At 38.2% G+C, this 17,720-nt stretch overlaps 2 protein-coding genes across 3 annotated transcripts in view; one reads left to right on the top strand and one right to left on the bottom strand.

Annotated features, from left to right (window-relative positions):
• LOC124612786 (coiled-coil domain-containing protein 102A) overlaps nucleotides 1-14,950 on the bottom strand; it is a 149,805-nt gene extending 134,855 nt beyond the window's left edge. The window contains exons 1-2 of one of the 2 annotated variants that reach the window (XR_006979570.1): nucleotides 14,566-14,950; nucleotides 14,366-14,476 (exon numbers count right to left, since the gene is read on the bottom strand). Coding sequence is in view for 1 of the 2 variants with exons in the window: in XM_047141183.1 (XP_046997139.1) it covers nucleotides 14,366-14,476; nucleotides 14,566-14,679 (225 nt within the window). In the remaining variant the exon portion in view is untranslated. The remainder of the gene's footprint in view (nucleotides 1-14,365; nucleotides 14,477-14,565) is intronic. The other variant, XM_047141183.1, reaches the window with a different exon arrangement.
• Nucleotides 14,951-15,137: 187 nt separating this feature from the next.
• The window catches only part of LOC124612785 (multifunctional methyltransferase subunit TRM112-like protein), a 44,019-nt gene continuing 41,436 nt past the window's right edge, over nucleotides 15,138-17,720 (top strand). The window contains exons 1-2 of the mRNA XM_047141182.1: nucleotides 15,138-15,263; nucleotides 15,357-15,458. Of these exons, the coding sequence (XP_046997138.1) occupies nucleotides 15,186-15,263; nucleotides 15,357-15,458 (180 nt within the window). The 5' untranslated portion in view covers nucleotides 15,138-15,185. The remainder of the gene's footprint in view (nucleotides 15,264-15,356; nucleotides 15,459-17,720) is intronic.

Raw genomic sequence — 17,720 nt, 5'->3', positions numbered from 1 at the left:
TTGTTTAGACGCTTCAGCAGTTCTGTGGTGTGCTCCTCCCAGTTGAATTCATTATCAAGCTGTAATCCCAAGAATTTAACACTGTCCACTTCTTCTATCTGCTTGTCATCATATGTTACGCATATACTCATGGGACACTCCTTGCAAGTTCTGAACTGGATGTACTGTGTTTTTTCAAAGTTTAGTGACAAAGAATGAGCTAGAAACCAGTGATTAACGTCCACAAATATTCTATTAGCCAATCTTTCTAAGATTGGTTCAAATGGCTCTGAGCACTACAGGACTTAACTTCTGAGGTCATCAGTCCACTAGAACTTAGAACCACTTAAACATAACTAACCTAAGGACATCACACACATCCATGCCCGAGGCAGGATTCGAACCTGCGACCGTAGCAGTCGTGCGGTTCCAGACTGTAGCGCCTAGAACCACTCAGCCACCCCGGCCGGCTCATTCTAAGACTACACTTGATTTGCTATTTATTGCAATGTTTGTATCATTGGCAAACAAAACAAACTTGGCATCTGGTAATGTTACTGATGGAAGATCATTGATATACACAAGAAAAGTAAGGGCCCTAAGATGAAACCTTGTGGGACCCCACATGTAATTAGCTCCCAGTTGGATGATGCCTGATAGCATAATACATGTCTCTTTCCTAATAACACCCTTTGTTTCCTGCCAGAGATATAAGATTTGAACAATTTTGCACCATTTTCTGTTACACCATAATATTCTAATTTACTTAAAAGGATACTGTGATTTATACAGCCAAATGCCTTTGACAGATCACAAAGTATACCAGTTGCCTGTAATTTTTTGTCTAGTGAATTAAGTACATTTTCACTATAAGTGTAGATAGCCTTCTCAATATCAGAAACCTTTGGAAATCCGAACTGTGGCTCTGACAGTATGTTATTTGTGATAAGATGGTTATAAAGCTGATTGTACATTACCTTTTCTACAATTTTTGAGAATTCTGGCAAATGTGAAATTGGACACTATTTCTTTATCTCCCTTCTTAAACAGTGGCTTAACTTCAACATATTTCAACCATTCAGGAAATATTCCACTGATAAATGACTGGTTACACAGATAGCTTAATATGTTACTTAACTCAGAATCACATTCTTTAATTAACTTTGTTGATATTTCATCATAAGAGTTTATGATGGACATTACTTCTGCTGGGGTAGTGAGGGCATTCATATTATGGAAGTTACTTGAAATGTATGGTCTGAGGTATCCCGTGGCAGCATCTACAGAACCTGAGAAACCCATCTTTTCAGTAACAGTTAAAAAATGTTTGTTAAAAAGTTCTGCAACACTATACACATCTGTCACCAATGTATCATTTACTCTTAATACTATTTGCCCATCTTCATGTCTGGTTCTACCGGTCTCGTCCTTCACTACATCCCATATTGTCTTTATTTTGTTATCTGATATGACTATCTTTTCTTTGTTATATATTTGCTTTGATGTCCATATAATAATCTTTAATATTTTGCAGTATTTCTTGTAATGAGCTGTAGCATCAACATCAGAACTGTTTTGGATTGCCAGATACAGTTTTCTTTTTGTTTTACAAGACACCTCTATTCCTTGAGTAATCCATGACTTCTTTGTAGACTTTGCTCTAACCTTGGTTAGTTTTGGGGGGGGGGGGGGGGGGGGGGGAGAGACAGTGTTCAAATAAAGTAAGCACTTTATTAGCAAAAGTGTTACATTTTTCATTCATGCTGTGAGCACTGTAAACATCACTCCAGTGAATGTCTCTGAGGGGTGTCCTAAAATGCTCAATTTTTGGCTTATTGATTACCCTCTTGAGTTCAGATTTAACATATTTTATATCCTGTTCAGTACTAACATATAACAGAAGGTTATGGTCCTAGAGGCCATTGATTGTTGGTTTTGTAATATAATTTTGTTCATCGGACTTTTCTATTAAGATATTATCAATGGCTGTTTGTAAGCAATTGGCTACCCTAGTTGGGAACTTTATACTGGGAATTAAGTTGAATGATAGTGTTAATAACACAAATAAGTTCTCATTGGGAGAGTCTTTGAGGATATCCACAGTGAAGTCACCAGCAACCACTATTTCTTTGTTTTTGGTTGTTAAATGGGTGAGTATAGCTCAAAGGTGGTTTATGAACAGATTAAAATTACTTGCAGGTGCTCGATGTACACTTAATATTATGAAGGATTTTTTTACGGAGTTCTACTTATGTTGCACATGCTGTTCTAAGCAAAATTTGTGAATGTCGATGTTCTTAAATTTATGACAGTTCCTGATGAATGTGGCAACTCCTCTTTTCTCCATTTCTGTTCTATAAAAGTGAGATGCTAACATAAATTCTGTAACACTTAAAAGTTCTATACCAGTGGTCATGTGATGTTTATAGAGGCAGATTATGTCAGCTGGGTTGGAGGACTCTAATTCATCTATGCAAATAATAGATTCATTAATTTTATTCCTCAGTCCTTGTAATAAAAGTAACTGACATTTCACATTGATTGAGTTAAGATTGTGTAGAGTTGAAATTTCTGCTGATTGCTGAAAATTCTTAACCAACAGCTGTTTATCCTGATGAAATAAGCTAGGTTTGTCTCAATCCTAATCTCTCTTAAATTTGGTTTATTTCTGTCCTCCATAACCTAAAATAGGGTCTTTTCTGAACCCTATAAGCACTAGTATTTAATCACTCATGACAGTGCTTCCCCGCTACAACTTTCCTGCTATTTTCCCAGGCAGTTTACCCTTCCCTTTCCTTTCGAGGTGAAGGCCATGCTTAGTATAAACCCACCTATTGAGAGAATCAACAGGAACCTGCACCAGACAAAAGCAGCTGTTCCAACTCCAAATTAACTCTCCTGACAGAAGAGTTCAAATGAGGTCAGTCATGGCGCCCAAGAACAGATACAAACTCAACACAGGTATGCTTCGATGCCAATGAAATCTTTGCCAGGTCAAACTCTATACTGCACCCAGGATCTTTGTCAATACTATTACCTGGCCCACCCACTATAACCACAGTGTCTTCCTTAGTGAAATCTGTGCAAAGTAATCCTAAATCCTCTGTCACCTGCTCTGCACCAGCACGAGGTTTAAAAAAATTGGACACCTGGTATTCTGATCCTAGTTCACCCTGCAAAAGTTAGCCAACACCTCTTCCATGGGAACTACGTAACAACAACACTTTCTTTCTCTTTAATGATTTCCCTACATTCTTACTTTTCAATTTGCTGCTGAAAGATTGCTGTGTCCTGCCTACACCTGCAGCTGCTTGAGGCTCACCAGCTTCTAACTGAAGCATCAGGTCAAATCTATTTTCCACATTCACCACGAAGCTGTCAAACAAAGCTCTAGGCCTGTTCCTCCTGTTGCCACTTCCCACCTCTCTTTACCCTTCTCCCTCCTTAACCTGTCAAGATCTCCCCTGGCTTTGTCTAACTCATTCTGAATGGCAGCAATTTTCCCCTCCTGTTATAGTATCTTCCCATCTCTTCTACATATCCCACAAAACCACTGATGAGTCTCATTCACTTCCCCTACTCCCAAGCCACTACAGTCACCCACATGGAAAAAACTACAGCACCTGTCACACTAAAGCCCCGATCTAACAATTCTATGGCAAGTCAAGCACTTTTCACATATGATAAACGTAATAATTTACTAAGAACAAGTCAGTTAAATTACAGATAAAAACGAAAATATGGCTCCTCAAATTTGGCCTACATGCAACTGTATGTAAACAAAAACAACAGTGCAAAGTTTCTGAAACAACAACTTACACTTCACACTACTTTCCGGAAATTTGAGTTAAATAATGAAGAGGTACACTACAGTTAAATTGCTGGAGAGAGCGAAGAACAATTAAACGGAAATCTATAGATTTTCTGCAGCAAAACGTAAACAGAAAATACGACCATAACCCGACTGTACAATATTTTCCCATTTTCTGCTATATTACTTAAAGAAAAATGAAACCTTTAATGGTACGCTTAAAAAGCACAGTAATACACCTATTTATCACATAATCAGTAATAAATTAATATTATTATAATCTAAAATGACTTATCTTTACAAGAACATGAAAACTCGCGCTAGTTGCCTGGCTGCAGGGCTGCCAGATTATTTTGTTCAGCTATGTGTTTGGAATAATAACCAAAGTTTATTGTTCAGTTATTTTCCTTTGTGTACAACTGTTGTAATTTGTCTATAGTTCATTACTTATCTTAGTTGAATAATCTTACATTGCATTTGTTTTATTCCTAATCAACAAAGGAATAAACTTACAAAACACACGTTCAACCAATACTGGAGTACTGCTCATCAGTCTGTGATCCGTGGCACATAGGATCGATCAAGGAAATAGAGAAGGTCAAAAGAGGAGCAGTATGTTTTCTTAAAGGTTTATTCATAAGTACAAAAGGGTCATGAAGATTCTCAGTCAAATTCAGTGGCAGATTCTTAATAAGAGGCATTCTGCATCATGGCAGGGTCTACTGTTAAATTTCTGAGAATGTACATTCCTAGAAGCATCAACCAATATACTGTTTCCTCCTACATATATGTCATGAAAAGACAACAATGATAAAATTAAAGAGATTCAAGTCCACATGGAGGCTCACCAGGAATCTTTCTTCCCAAAAGTCACATGCTACTGGAACAGGGAAAGGGGAAAGTGACAGGTACACAAAGTACCCTCTGCAAGACCAGGATTGCCACAAGTTTCCCCAAGTCAAATTCCCCGATATTTCCCTGATTTCCAGGTAAGATAAAGATCTCAAGGGTGAATAAATACATAACATGATAAAAAATGTAAGGAATTCCGTATTTATAAAAGTATGAGCACAAATCTTATGTAGTAACATCAAAATCTTTTTTAATAAACTATTTAGATGGAAAAGCAAGCCAAGTGGTACGTGTGTTTCACTAAAACCACAGATATTATTTTATTTCAATAAAATAAAACACATCTGGTGACAAAAATATGCATTCCCTTGACGTCGCAAGACAGATTTAAAATACTTCATTGATTTCAGAAATAATCTCAGAGAAAAGTAGGTCTCCTGCACGAAATGTATAAGGTGGGAAAGAGATGTGTAAACCAACAGTATAGGTGACTGCCCATAAAATGTTGGTTCTACTATGTTCATCATTGTCAGTTATTACACACTGTGTTATGCCTATTATTTTCATCATATTGTGTGTCCGCCTGCTTAGCTAAGTGGTAACGTGTTTGCCTACCATATAGTGGGCCCAGATTCGAATCCTAGCTGGATTGGAGATTTTCTCCACTTGTGGACTGTGTGTTGTGCTGTCCTCATCATTATTTCATGATCACCGACACGTAAATCAGCCATTGTTGTGTCTCCTGAATGAAGACTTGCAACCCGGTGGCCAAATTTCCCTGGATGGGGCATCCTGGCTGTCAATGCCACATGATCATTTCACTAAACAGGCATTGTGTGATTTTTCTTTCAAGAAATATATAAGTACACAGCATACAAACTGCCAACAACTGCCACAATTTTCTTCTTCTTATCTTCCATACTTTCTGATTTATGGACTACTTTCAAAGTGCCACAATGTACTACAATATATAAAATGTCTATAAAACACCACACTGTACAATGTACTTGTGGTAAGACAGTAACAATTCCTGAAATCAATCATCTGTGGCCTCTGGCTTGCAGAGGAACACCACAGTCCTGGTTCCATGATGAAAATCTGCCACATTATGCAACACACAGACAGACCCAGCCTGTGGGCAGATTGGTGCACTAGATCTGATGGGCAGGGCATGCACATTAGTGGGAAATGACGGGCTTCAGATTGGCTGGCCCGATCCGTTAAGAGATACCCACAGAAATGGACTGCAGTTTTGGCCTGTTGTGGAAGTCCACTGGACGTGGCCAGTTATTCACGTGTCACAAGCACCATGTTGATAAAATGAGACAGTGGTGATCAATCCAAACAACAGATAACTTGTGCGAATACTCTGAGAACCAATACTAATGAGAACATTTATGTATTTATTTCATTAACAGTACAGAGCAACCCACCACCTTGACCTTGAAAGGTAAGTTGGGTCAGATGGTTCTAAATCTAACAGCAAAGACTTCTCATTGTTACAATCTTATTGGTATACAGTTGTTAACGCTTTTTTTAAAAATAATATAAGGAACATAATACGTAAAGATTTCTCTAAGGTTACAGCGAACTGTAAGCTCAACATTTGTTAAAATTGCTCAATATAATTTGTTTCTGCCTAGTTGATGAGAATATAACTTACATAATACAAATGTCAAAGAAAAATAATGAAGATAGGTAGCAACTCACCATAAAGATAGTTGCTGAGCCACAGACAGGCACGTAGAAAAAACTATCACACTCTCACAACTAAGTTTTCGGCAATAGCCTTTGTCAGAAAACGAGAGCACAACACTTCCACATAATCACTCAGACACAACTCATGCACACATGACCGTAATCTCCACATGCGTCAATAGTCTTTGACAATTGGATCAAAACAAATCACTCCTCATGCCTCCCTGCCTCTCGTCGGCAGTTGTTAGGTTAGCAACAAGAATTGGTGACAGCACTGACTGCAAACTGAGGGGAATGGTAAGAAGGGCACAAGCAATAAGACTGAGGGAACAGGGAAGCAGTGCACGTACTCAGTTGTGCCCAGCCAGTGACAATTCGTGACATATCAGTAAACAAACCATTTCATCTACTGAGACAAAAATAAGTTTTTTTCCAGTTTTTTTTTTCACATTTCCCTGACATGTTTCAAATTTCCTGATATTCCCGGATTTCCAGAAATTATGACAACCCTGCAGACACTATAAGGTGGCTTGTGGATGTAGACACTCTTCTGACCCAGCTATCATAAATGCAGCCAGCCTGCAAACCAGTGATCCTCCCTTATGAGATGAGCATCAAATTGCCTTCATTTTGTCCCCATCTGCATGAGAACTCTGCCATCACCTCACGGCCTGAAGCATGAACTGAGGTCGTCCCAACTTTTTGCCACTCCTAATGTCATCAGACAATGGACCAGCCATCAGCACAGGGTTTGTCATCTGGATACCACCGCTATCACCTACTAGGTTCATTACCAGCTTGCTTTACTCTGGCCACCCAAGCTGGGACATGATCTCGCCACCCTGACTCAGCAGCAGACGGCCGCTCACTACCGGACTGCCTCCTCGATAAATGCTGAAAGCAGCACATTCACATTACTGATCTTGGATGCGGCAATCATTGCCCACTGCTTTCTGTCTGTTTAGCGTGGGTGTGTTGTACTACATTTGTTTACTTTTAACAATATTGAACTACATCAACATTTGGCTGCCTTCATCGTCTATGCTTCCATCCACCCCCAGCAGAGAACCACCTCCCCTCTGCAGTCTCCTCAACACCATTACAACTGCATATATGTATTACTTCTGTTTATGTGGGAGCACTGACTGTGACTAAAGCTTTTCTCAGAGTACAGCACAATAAATTGAAAAAACAGGTGGTTCCAGGGCCTTATGTTCTCTTTCTGTCTACGTATGTGCAAGTCTACTACATCTACATACATACTCCGCAATCCACCATACGGTGCGTGGCGGAGGGTACCTTGTACCACAACTAGCATCTTCTCTCCCTGTTCCACTCCCAAACAGAACAAGGGAAAAATGACTGTCTATATGCCTCTGTACGAGCCCAAATCTCTCTTATCTTATCTTTGTAAAATTGTACTGCAGTCAGCCTTAAATGCTGGTTCTCTAAATTTCATCAGTAGCAATTCACGAAAAGAACACCTCCTTTCCTCCAGAGACTCCCACCAGAGTTCCTGAAGCATTTCCGTAACACTCGCGTGATGATCAAACCTACCAGTAACAAATCTAGCAGCCCGCCTTTGAATTGCTTCTGTCCTCCCTCAAACCAACCTGATAGGGATCCCAAACGCTCGAGCCGTACTCAAGAATGCGTCATATTAGTGTTTTATAAGCGGACTCCTTCACAGATGGATGAACCATATCTTCCCAAAATTCTACCAATGAACCGAAGACGACTATCCGCCTTCCCCACAACTGCCATTACATGCTTATCCCACTTCATATTGCTCTGCAATGTTATGCCCAAATATTTAATCAATGTGACTGTGTCGAGCGCTACACTACTAATGGAGTATTCAAACATTACGGGATTCTTTTTCCTATTCATCTGCATTAATTTACATTTATTTATATTTAGAGTTAACTGCATTCTTTACACCAGTCACAAATCCTGTCCAAGTCATCTTGTATCCTCCTACAGTCACTCAACGACGACGCCTTCCCATACACCACAGCATCATCGGCAAACAGCTGCACATTGCTATCCACCCTACCCAAAAGATCATTTATGTAGATAGAAAACAACAGCGGACCTACCACACTTCCCTGGGGCACTCCAGATGATACCCTACCTCCGATGAACACTCACCATCGAGGACAATATACTGGGTTCTATTATTTAACAAGTCTCCGAGCCACTCACATACTTGGGAACCAATCCCATATGCTTGTACCTTAGTTAGGAGTCTGCAGTGGGGCACCGAGTCAAACACTTTCCGGAAGTCAAGGAATATGGCATCCGTCTGATACCCTTCATCCATGGTTCAAAAGATATCATGTGAAAAAAGGGCGAGTTACGTTTCACAGGAGCGATGCTTTCTAAAGCCATGCTGATGTATGGACAGCAACTTCACTGTCTCAAGGAAATTCATTATATTCGAACTGAGAATATGTTCGAGAATCCTGCAACAAACCGATGTTGAGGATATTGGTTTGTAATTTTGAGGATCCGTGATTCTACCCTTCTTATATACAGGCATCACCTGCGGTTTTTTCCAGTCGCTCGAGACTTTATGTTGGGCAAGAGATTCGCGATAAATGCAAGCTAAGTAAGGAGCCAATGCAGCAGAGTACTCTCTAAGTTACTTCAAATCCCCGAATTTTCTTAAAAAAAAGTTGGAAAATTCCTGCTCCGACCAGGGTCATTACCTGAGTCGTTCACATTGAGGCATCATGTCCTGTACAATGGTCACTGAAACATGCAAGAGATTATGGTAATAACAGACTGATAGCGTTTACCAGCTCGCAGCTCAAGAATACCAGATTTGCTATGCCTGTACCCAATCATCACTGACTGAATCCCCATGGGGAGTGTAAAGGACAATCAGAAGTTAGTTGCAACAGGGAAAGGGAAACAATATTGCATAGTCTTGTGACCCTGTATTCACCAGTGATGTACTCACAGAGGAGTTGTACGCCCTCTGAGGGCTCCACGAGTTACAGGTGGTGGCTCAGCAATCATAGATCAGGATGGCTCTCCATCACTTTTTGTGTTTGAAGTAACCCTTACTATCACTATGGCAAAAAGGGGATGCCATGTTCCACTAGGTAGATGTCTAATTAAAACTTTCCCGAGTGCAAATACTTTCCACATCTATGTTTTTCTATTTTGTGCATCCAACAGGCCTGGAAATTGACTTGGTCCATGAAATTATGATAAATAGGGTAAATGATCACTGGAACATATAACTAACTGTGGATATTACTGAAATGCGATCGACCTCACTGTGCCGAACTCTCTCTCCTTAAGATACAATTTCCCTCAGGTCAAAGAAAATTAATCTCTGATTCAGAATCTTCAAATAAATGTTGACAATTATTACCACGTCCTCTTCATCCTTCATCATTTTATTTTATTTATTTATTTATTGTTCCGTGGGACCAAATTAAGGAGAAGTCTCCATGGTCACGGAACGAGTCAATACATGAAATTATAACACGATAGTAGAAACAGATAAAATGAAATATAAGTAGCATATTCAGGCAACAAATCGTAAGTTTAAATAAAGAAAATCAACAATGTAACACTGGAATTTGCTTAATTTTTCAGCTCTTCCAGGAGCTCCTCGACAGAATAGAAGGAGTAGCCATGAGGAAACTCTTCAGTTTAGACTTAAAAGTGTTTGGGCTGCTGCTAAGATTTTTGAGTTCTTGTGGTAGCTTATAGAAAATGGATGCAGCAGAATACTGCACTCCTTTCTGCACAAGAGTCAAGGAAGTGCATTCCACATGTAGATTTGATTTCTGCCTAGTATTAACTGAGTGAAAGCTGCTAACTCTTGGGAATAAGCTAATATTGCTAACAACAAACGACATTAAAGAAAATATATACTGTGAGGGCAATGTCAGAATTCCCAGACTATTGAATAGGGTCGACAAGAGGTTCTCGAACTTACACCACACATAGGTCGAACAGCCCATTTTTGAGCCAAAAATACCCTTTTCGAATCAGAAGAATTACCCCAAAAAATAATACCATATGACATAAGCATATGAAAATATGCGAAGTAGACTACTTTTCATGTTGTACTGTCACTTATTTCAGATACTGTTCTAATGGTAAATAAAGCAGCATTTAGTTTCTGAACAAGATCCTGAACATGGGCTTTCCACAACAGCTTACTATCTATCCGAACACCTAGGAACTTGAACTGATCCATCTCGCTTATAATATGCCCATTCTGTCTGATCAAAATATCGGTTCTTGTTGAATTGTGCGTTAGAAACTGTAAAAACTGGGTCTTACTGTGATTTAGCATCAAATTATTTTCCACAAGACACAAACTTATTTCATGAACTACATCATTTGATACTGTTTCAATATTACACACAAGATCCTTCACTACCAAGCTGGTGTCATCAGCAAACAGAAATATTTTTAAATCACCTGTAATAATAGAAAGCATATCATTTATATAAATAAGAAACAGCAGTGGCCCCAGCACCGACCCTTGGGGAACGGCCCACTTAACAGTGCCCCATTGGGACTGAACATCACTACCACTCTCAATATTGTGGAGAATCACCTTCTGCTTTCTGTTCTTAAAGTAAGAAGTGAAACAATTGTAAACTACTGCCCTTACTCCATAATGGTCCAACTTCTGCAGTAATATTTTGTGGTCAACACAGTCAAAAGCCTTTGTTAAATTAAAGAAAACACCTAGCGCTCACAACCTTTTATTTAATCTGTCCAAAACCTCACAGAGAAAAGAGAATATAGCATTTTCAGTTGTTAAACCATTTCTAAAACCAAACTGTACATTTGACAGCAAATTATGTGAATTTAAATGCTCCAGTAACCTTGTATATACAACCCTTTCGATAACTTTAGCAAACACCGATGGCATAGAAATAGGTCTAGAATTGTCAACATTATCCCTGTCTCCCTTTTTATAAAGTGGCTTCACTATCGAGTAGTTTAATCGGTCAGGAAACCGACCACTCCTAAAGGAAAAGTTACAGATATGGCTAAGTACTGGGCTAACATACATAGAACAATACTTCAGTATTCCGCTAGATACCCCGTCATATCCATGAGAGTTCTTGGTCTTTAGTGATTTAATTATTAACTCAATGTTTAAATATGATCTTTTGTAACAACATGACAAAAATTATTTAAAAATAATAATGTAATGTATCAGCTGAAACTAAAGAAAAGAGCTGACAGAATGACATCTGTGAGATACTAGTAACAAAAAGAATGGAAAAAATGGAAATGTTCTCAAGGAGTTAACATTATGAGCTATTTAAGCTACAAATAAAAGAAACAAAAAGTATATTTTCCAAAAATCACACCTAGCGAAGATACAGGACGATCACACAAAAAATAACACACAAAATGTCTGTCAGACCTTCAAGAACAACATAAATAGCCTTCAAGCACCAAGTTTTTGCTTCAGTGATCTAAATGGCAAAACTGACCACACACATCCCCAAGAACTGTGAAGTACTTCTGCAAAACATTTCAAAGACCTTCTGAACTGTCGAGAACAAAATCATAAATTAGGAAAGCAATAAAAAACAGTGAGGAAGACTCTTTTAACAGGTGAAATTTTAAAATAGTCTATATGAAAAATTGTTGAAGATATACAAATAATCTTAAAAGAAATTTAAGAAAACATAGCCTTCTCAACATTATTGAACAAAATTATTTAATTGGATACATAAAAAATCTACTCACCAAGCAGTAGCAGAACACACACATAAAAGACTGTTGTAATTGGCAAGCTTTTGGAGCCAGGTGCTGCTCTTTCAGGAGAAGCATTGAAGGGGAAGGAAGAGGTGTGAAGGAAAAGGACTGGACATGTCTAGGAAAAAGGGGTGTATTTCGGGAAAGTCACCCAGAACTGTGAGTCAGGGGTGACTTACCTTACAGGATGAGAGGGAATGCATGATTGTCGGGGACTCCATAGGATGAGATTTGAAAATCTGAGAGCTTAAAGGTGGAAGACACGGTAATATGCAGACAGATATTACTGCTTAAACATCATGCACAAGAGAAAAGCAGTCTCAGGCATTCAAATCTTGTCCGATACAGTCCCCAACAATCAGTCTTTCCTTCTCACACCGTAGGGTAAGTCTCCCCTGACTCACGTTTCTGGGTGACTTTCCTGAAATCTACCCCTTTTTCCTAGACCTCTCCAGTCCTGTTCCTTCACCCTTTTTCCTTCCCCTTCAACCCTTCTGCCTGAAGAAGGAGCCACTGGCCACACAAGCTTGCCAATTACAACCATCTTTTATGTGTGTGTTCTGCTGCTGCTTGGTGAGTAGATTTTTTTCTCTCTCCAATTTGTCAATAACTGATTGTTTCCGTTATTATTGAACAAGGTATTTGTACATGACAAACAACTAAATGGATATCACTGTGTGTTTAGGTGTGTGTGTTTAGATAGTGTACATCCTGCTTCGAAGAGATTTTCAAACTGACGTCCACAATTTGTAATATATACATACTCCAGATATAGTAACATTCATTAACTGTATAAAAGGTTTTGACTCTGTTGACACAGAAACCTGAGAAAAGTCATCTGTATGTGTGGAGTCAAGTTTAAGTTGAAAAACTTAAACCTCAAAATTTATGGGTAGGGCATTTGACACTTCAAAATAAATACACTCCTTTTCAATAGCATCTTGGAACAAATTGTGATAATTTGGAACAAAAATTTTATGGACCACAATGGCTAGTTAAGAATCACGAAGAATGTGTATTTCCAACATGATGTTGGGACAGCACCAACAACTTCGATAATAAATTCTTTGTTGTAATTCTGTCATAGTTGTGTTTTATCACACTGGCAACTAATATCAAATTCCCAAGTTCATTTTCAAACCAGTTTCATTAAAGCTGCATTAATAGTGCTTGGTTAGGTGACAGTTAATACACACACATAGGTGATATACAAGATACTTAGTCACATGGAATATCAACCAATTTGACAATGTAGATGTATATTAAAATAAAGTACTAAAACACGCTGGTGAAATCTGAATGCCTATCGTCTACGCTCGTGAATGCTTAAGTATTAGAATGAAAATTTATGCAAGGAATATATTACATCCTCCATATAAATTCAGAATTTTTTAAATTAAAAAGGAATAACAAAATTTATCAGAACATAGAAAAGTCAGAAATGCTGACGAAGAGGAAACTTTGGAAATATGACAATTGACGAACAGCAAGACTTAAATATTTATGGGGAAAAAAATCAGTCCACAAACACTTGAATTCAATAGTCAAGAAAGACTTACAATGAAACAACATATGGCAAGCATGAGTAATGGAAAAGGAAATGTTCAGGAGCAAAGTTTCAAAAACAGAAGGTCTCTAATCAGGTCCAAACTGAGGAGCAATGGGTTGACATTTCATTTCATTAATTGAGTCATCCTAAAGACATATTTATGTATGAGTTACCAATTTTTCAGAATTTGTCTAACTGATCTGATTTACATGACACATAGATACTAAGCCTACATTGGCAAGTAGAAAATCTGCATCTCACACCACATCATAAAGTAATCTTCATCAAAGCAGAACCGCCTGCCAGTCTCTTAGCACTGTCATACAGAGATGAGTCTGGGAACTCATTTACGGAACTATGAGTAGACTAGGAAAGCAGTACAATACACTATGCAGTATATTCTAGAAACACAAGCTGATTTTTCTGTATATGAATACCTATCCTACTTCCTTGCTTAGCTTGTAAGGAAACAATTCTTAGATGTCTGGGTTCCTGAACCTAACACATTAACACGAAGAACTAGTCCACGTTGACTTGTTGACATTTCCATCGAAGTACCAATGTACTGTTTCATACTCTTTTCAAACGTGATAGGAAAATACTATATGAAACACCTACTTGAACAATACTAGCTCTTTTTCCAGGTAAATCATAATTACAGTAGATGCATGTTGAGCAGATAGTTTCCAATACAATACTAGCAAAAAATATTATATTTTATGTACCTTGCTCCATTTTTCTCTCCAGTTTGCAGTACAATCAGACCACCATCTCATCGTCTTTTCCATCTGGGTTGCGCGAGCTCTTGCTTCCTCCAATTCTCTCTGCCGTAATGCCTTTAAATGCAAAAATAAATGAGGCTAAACCGTCAACTTCATCATGTACTGTTGTACTGTACCATGCAGCAGTTGACAAGAATACGTACCTCCTTGGCTTCCCATTCGGCGTCGGCATATCTGCTTGATGTTAATGATGCTGTATCGTGATCGCTCCTCCCGTGCCGCCTAGACGACGTGCCACTGGAGCTACTCTGTGCCATATTTTCTTTTTTATTTAGTAACCCAATGACTGCAGTAATAATGCACTTAATAATTCATTGTTCTGCTGTCATGTTATAAAATCAAGTATGCAACAATTATCGCAAGCAGTGAAAATCCTTCCACATAAAGCTGAATTACAGTTTTTGAAAATAACACTCACATATGATTACATGACATTTCAACAAAACACATTTGTTATGCAGCACAGACTCCTACGCGAAAACATTGGTCTACATCTCTGGCGACACTGACAGATGCAAAGATACTACTGTCATTGCCGTTGGCGGCGGATGACTATCTTTCACACGAAGATCGATAATATTTCAAAGACCTTAACATAAGAAATATCGGAGTGACAACATTTGTATTTTGAATCCAATATCCAGTGACAGGCCGAGAGAATTCTGCACGTGGGGTGTTGTATTGTCTCTCGACTAGAGAGCTGCTTTTTATTTCCTTTTATTTGTTTGTGAAACTGTTATAAACAGCCTTGCAGGCTCTGAAAATGAAGCTATTAACTCATAACTTGTTGACATCGCGGTGTATGAAAGGCGTAACTGTAGGTTATCCTCTCGGAATAGTGGTAAGTTAATCTATCGTAATTTAAATGACAGCTTTTGAATACTTAATTGTGTGGATATTTGATCAGCTCACAACAAAATTTTCTTCGTTCAAGGCTAAGGACATTAAAATTCTAGAATCTGAATTTAATTCAGAATTTGTGACCCGGCTCATACCGAAGTTGGACTGGAATACGCTGTGGCATGCAGCCGACAGCGTAAGTACTCTCATAAGCCGAACACCAATTAAATTTATATACATTATGTTATCTTTAACCATTAACTACTACGGACGTTGTAGGAATATAGGTACTATGGAGAGCCTCTCAGACCAACTTTTTATGTACTATGTACGAAACCGTTGAATATTTTTTTCATGACATCCCGTCGTCATTACACTTATTAGAAGTAGATTGTGTGGAAATTTATATGTTTTTAAACAATGCAGGATCTAAAACATTTATATGCATAAAACACAACAAAATTTGCAGAATATTCTTAATTTGTGTGTTACAAAAATAACAGTAAGCCTAGATAGTTAGCTCTCTACTCACTCACAGATTATCATCAGAGAGAGATTACAGAATTGCAATATAAATAGTTGGAAAAAACGATTCCTTTATGAGTAATTGTAATCAAAGTAAGTTTCGAGTTTAGTGCTTGTCATTTCAATATAGAGTGACTATTGCGCTCCATAATTCAATAAAGAGAGAAACTTTGCCATATTTTACTTTCAAGAGAAAGTGTAAGAGCTACTTACCAAGTATAATGAGTCCCTGCGTCTGTTTTTTCGATGTCTGAAGCACATTTTGTATGCAAATTATACTTCTAATATTGTCACTCACCTCTCGTCGCAAGTGCTGAATAAAAAGTCTGTTTCATACGAGACTCAGAAAGATCTCTTGCTTGAGTCTTCCTGGCGATCAGTCTTGTCATTACTTTTGGCTTTGGATAATCTTCATGTATCACATAAGAATTCACACCACAAGCAGCATCCACTAATGTGAAAAAAATGACCAAAGCCCAACTTCTTGGGGGTAACTTGATGAATAAGGTGCACACCTCTGGTGGAGACAGTCCGCACCAGATTTTCTTGTGTTATAAAACAGGATGAGCTCAGGTTTTTCTGATTCAGGATCATTGTTTGTTGCATGGTGCACAGAAAAAAAACAGTATTGCAGCTTTGGACTTCTTGGGTATGAAGGAAATCACTGTCATGTCTCCTGTAAAACCATAAACAGTTGTCTTCACATCTTGTTTCTTATTAGGTAGAAGCTGCTGAGGTATCTCTTTTTTTTTTTTTTATTTTTTTTATTTTCACCGTACTGATGTATGTGAGGCCTTTTTTCTGTGGTTCATTGGCTAGTTCTACTGACGGATACCAGCTGTCACCTGTAATATTTCTCCATGTGTGTTCAGTGGGTTTCACTAGTCGAAGAACAACCTGTGTGGGATACTGCGACCTTTCTTATACAAAGGATGTGACCATTACTGTCTTTTCAGGAATAAATGTGCACATTATACAAGTAAATTGTATGATCATCAGTCAAGCACTGAATCTTCAACCCGAATTTTGCCCGTTTCTTTGGCGTATATTTTCTGAACACACCTGAAACACACAAATTTGTGAAATTGTTGCGGACTTGTCTACCTTCTTTCTCCCATTCTGATCATAATTGTATTTACTAACACTGCATGAAAACATCTCTGCCTGTTCCATCGGTTTCAACCAAGCTGTTAACCGATTTGTTCCCTAATCTGAAAATGGCTGAATACTCTAATAGGCCAATTAGCATGTTCAATTCAATAGCATCAGCTCCTTGTAGATATGGAACAATCATTTGTATACTGTCCTCTAAGTTCAGGTATTTTTGTCCATAGAATGATTTCGTCTAGAATATCTTTGGTGACGAACAGTTTCCATACATGCAAAACCAAAGGCTTTTCTCAAAGACTTTTTGCAGACTGTCACAGCCCAGGAAGCTGCAAGTCAATATTGCGGTGCCTTGTTCTTACGTTAGGTGGTGTCTGCTGTTCCTCCCAGTGAAAACATCTGTTCTTACTGAAGAAGTAAATTCTCCATCTGGTCATTACATGTCAAAACACACAGTAATTCAAGGATTTGTAACCTTCTACCTCAGATATTCACAAAACTTTGCTCGTTTGCTCATGCTTACGACACAGGAACACGTGCAAAATTTTTTTGGTCTCAAACTATAACTTTATTTTTTATCGAATTTTAAATGTAGTAACTGGGCTTTGAAAGAATGTCAATGCAAAATGGTACTTATCTACATAAATGCCCATAACTCAGGTGTTTATGAAGCTTTCAAATTCCCCCCCCCCCCCCCCCTCCCCCAGAAGTAAGGTATATAATTAATAGGTATCCAGTTATTGAAGCAGTAAAGGTACAAAGATAGTTTTAAAAAAAATATATTAGTATATGTCAATTTTTGATTTCAGAAAAATTCCGAGAATGT

This window comes from Schistocerca americana, chromosome 4, assembly GCF_021461395.2.
Source record: "Schistocerca americana isolate TAMUIC-IGC-003095 chromosome 4, iqSchAmer2.1, whole genome shotgun sequence".
NCBI classification, from domain to species: domain Eukaryota; kingdom Metazoa; phylum Arthropoda; class Insecta; order Orthoptera; family Acrididae; genus Schistocerca; species Schistocerca americana.
The sequence above is the reverse complement of the archived record's forward strand: the minus strand, read 5'-3'. Positions and strand labels throughout refer to the sequence as shown.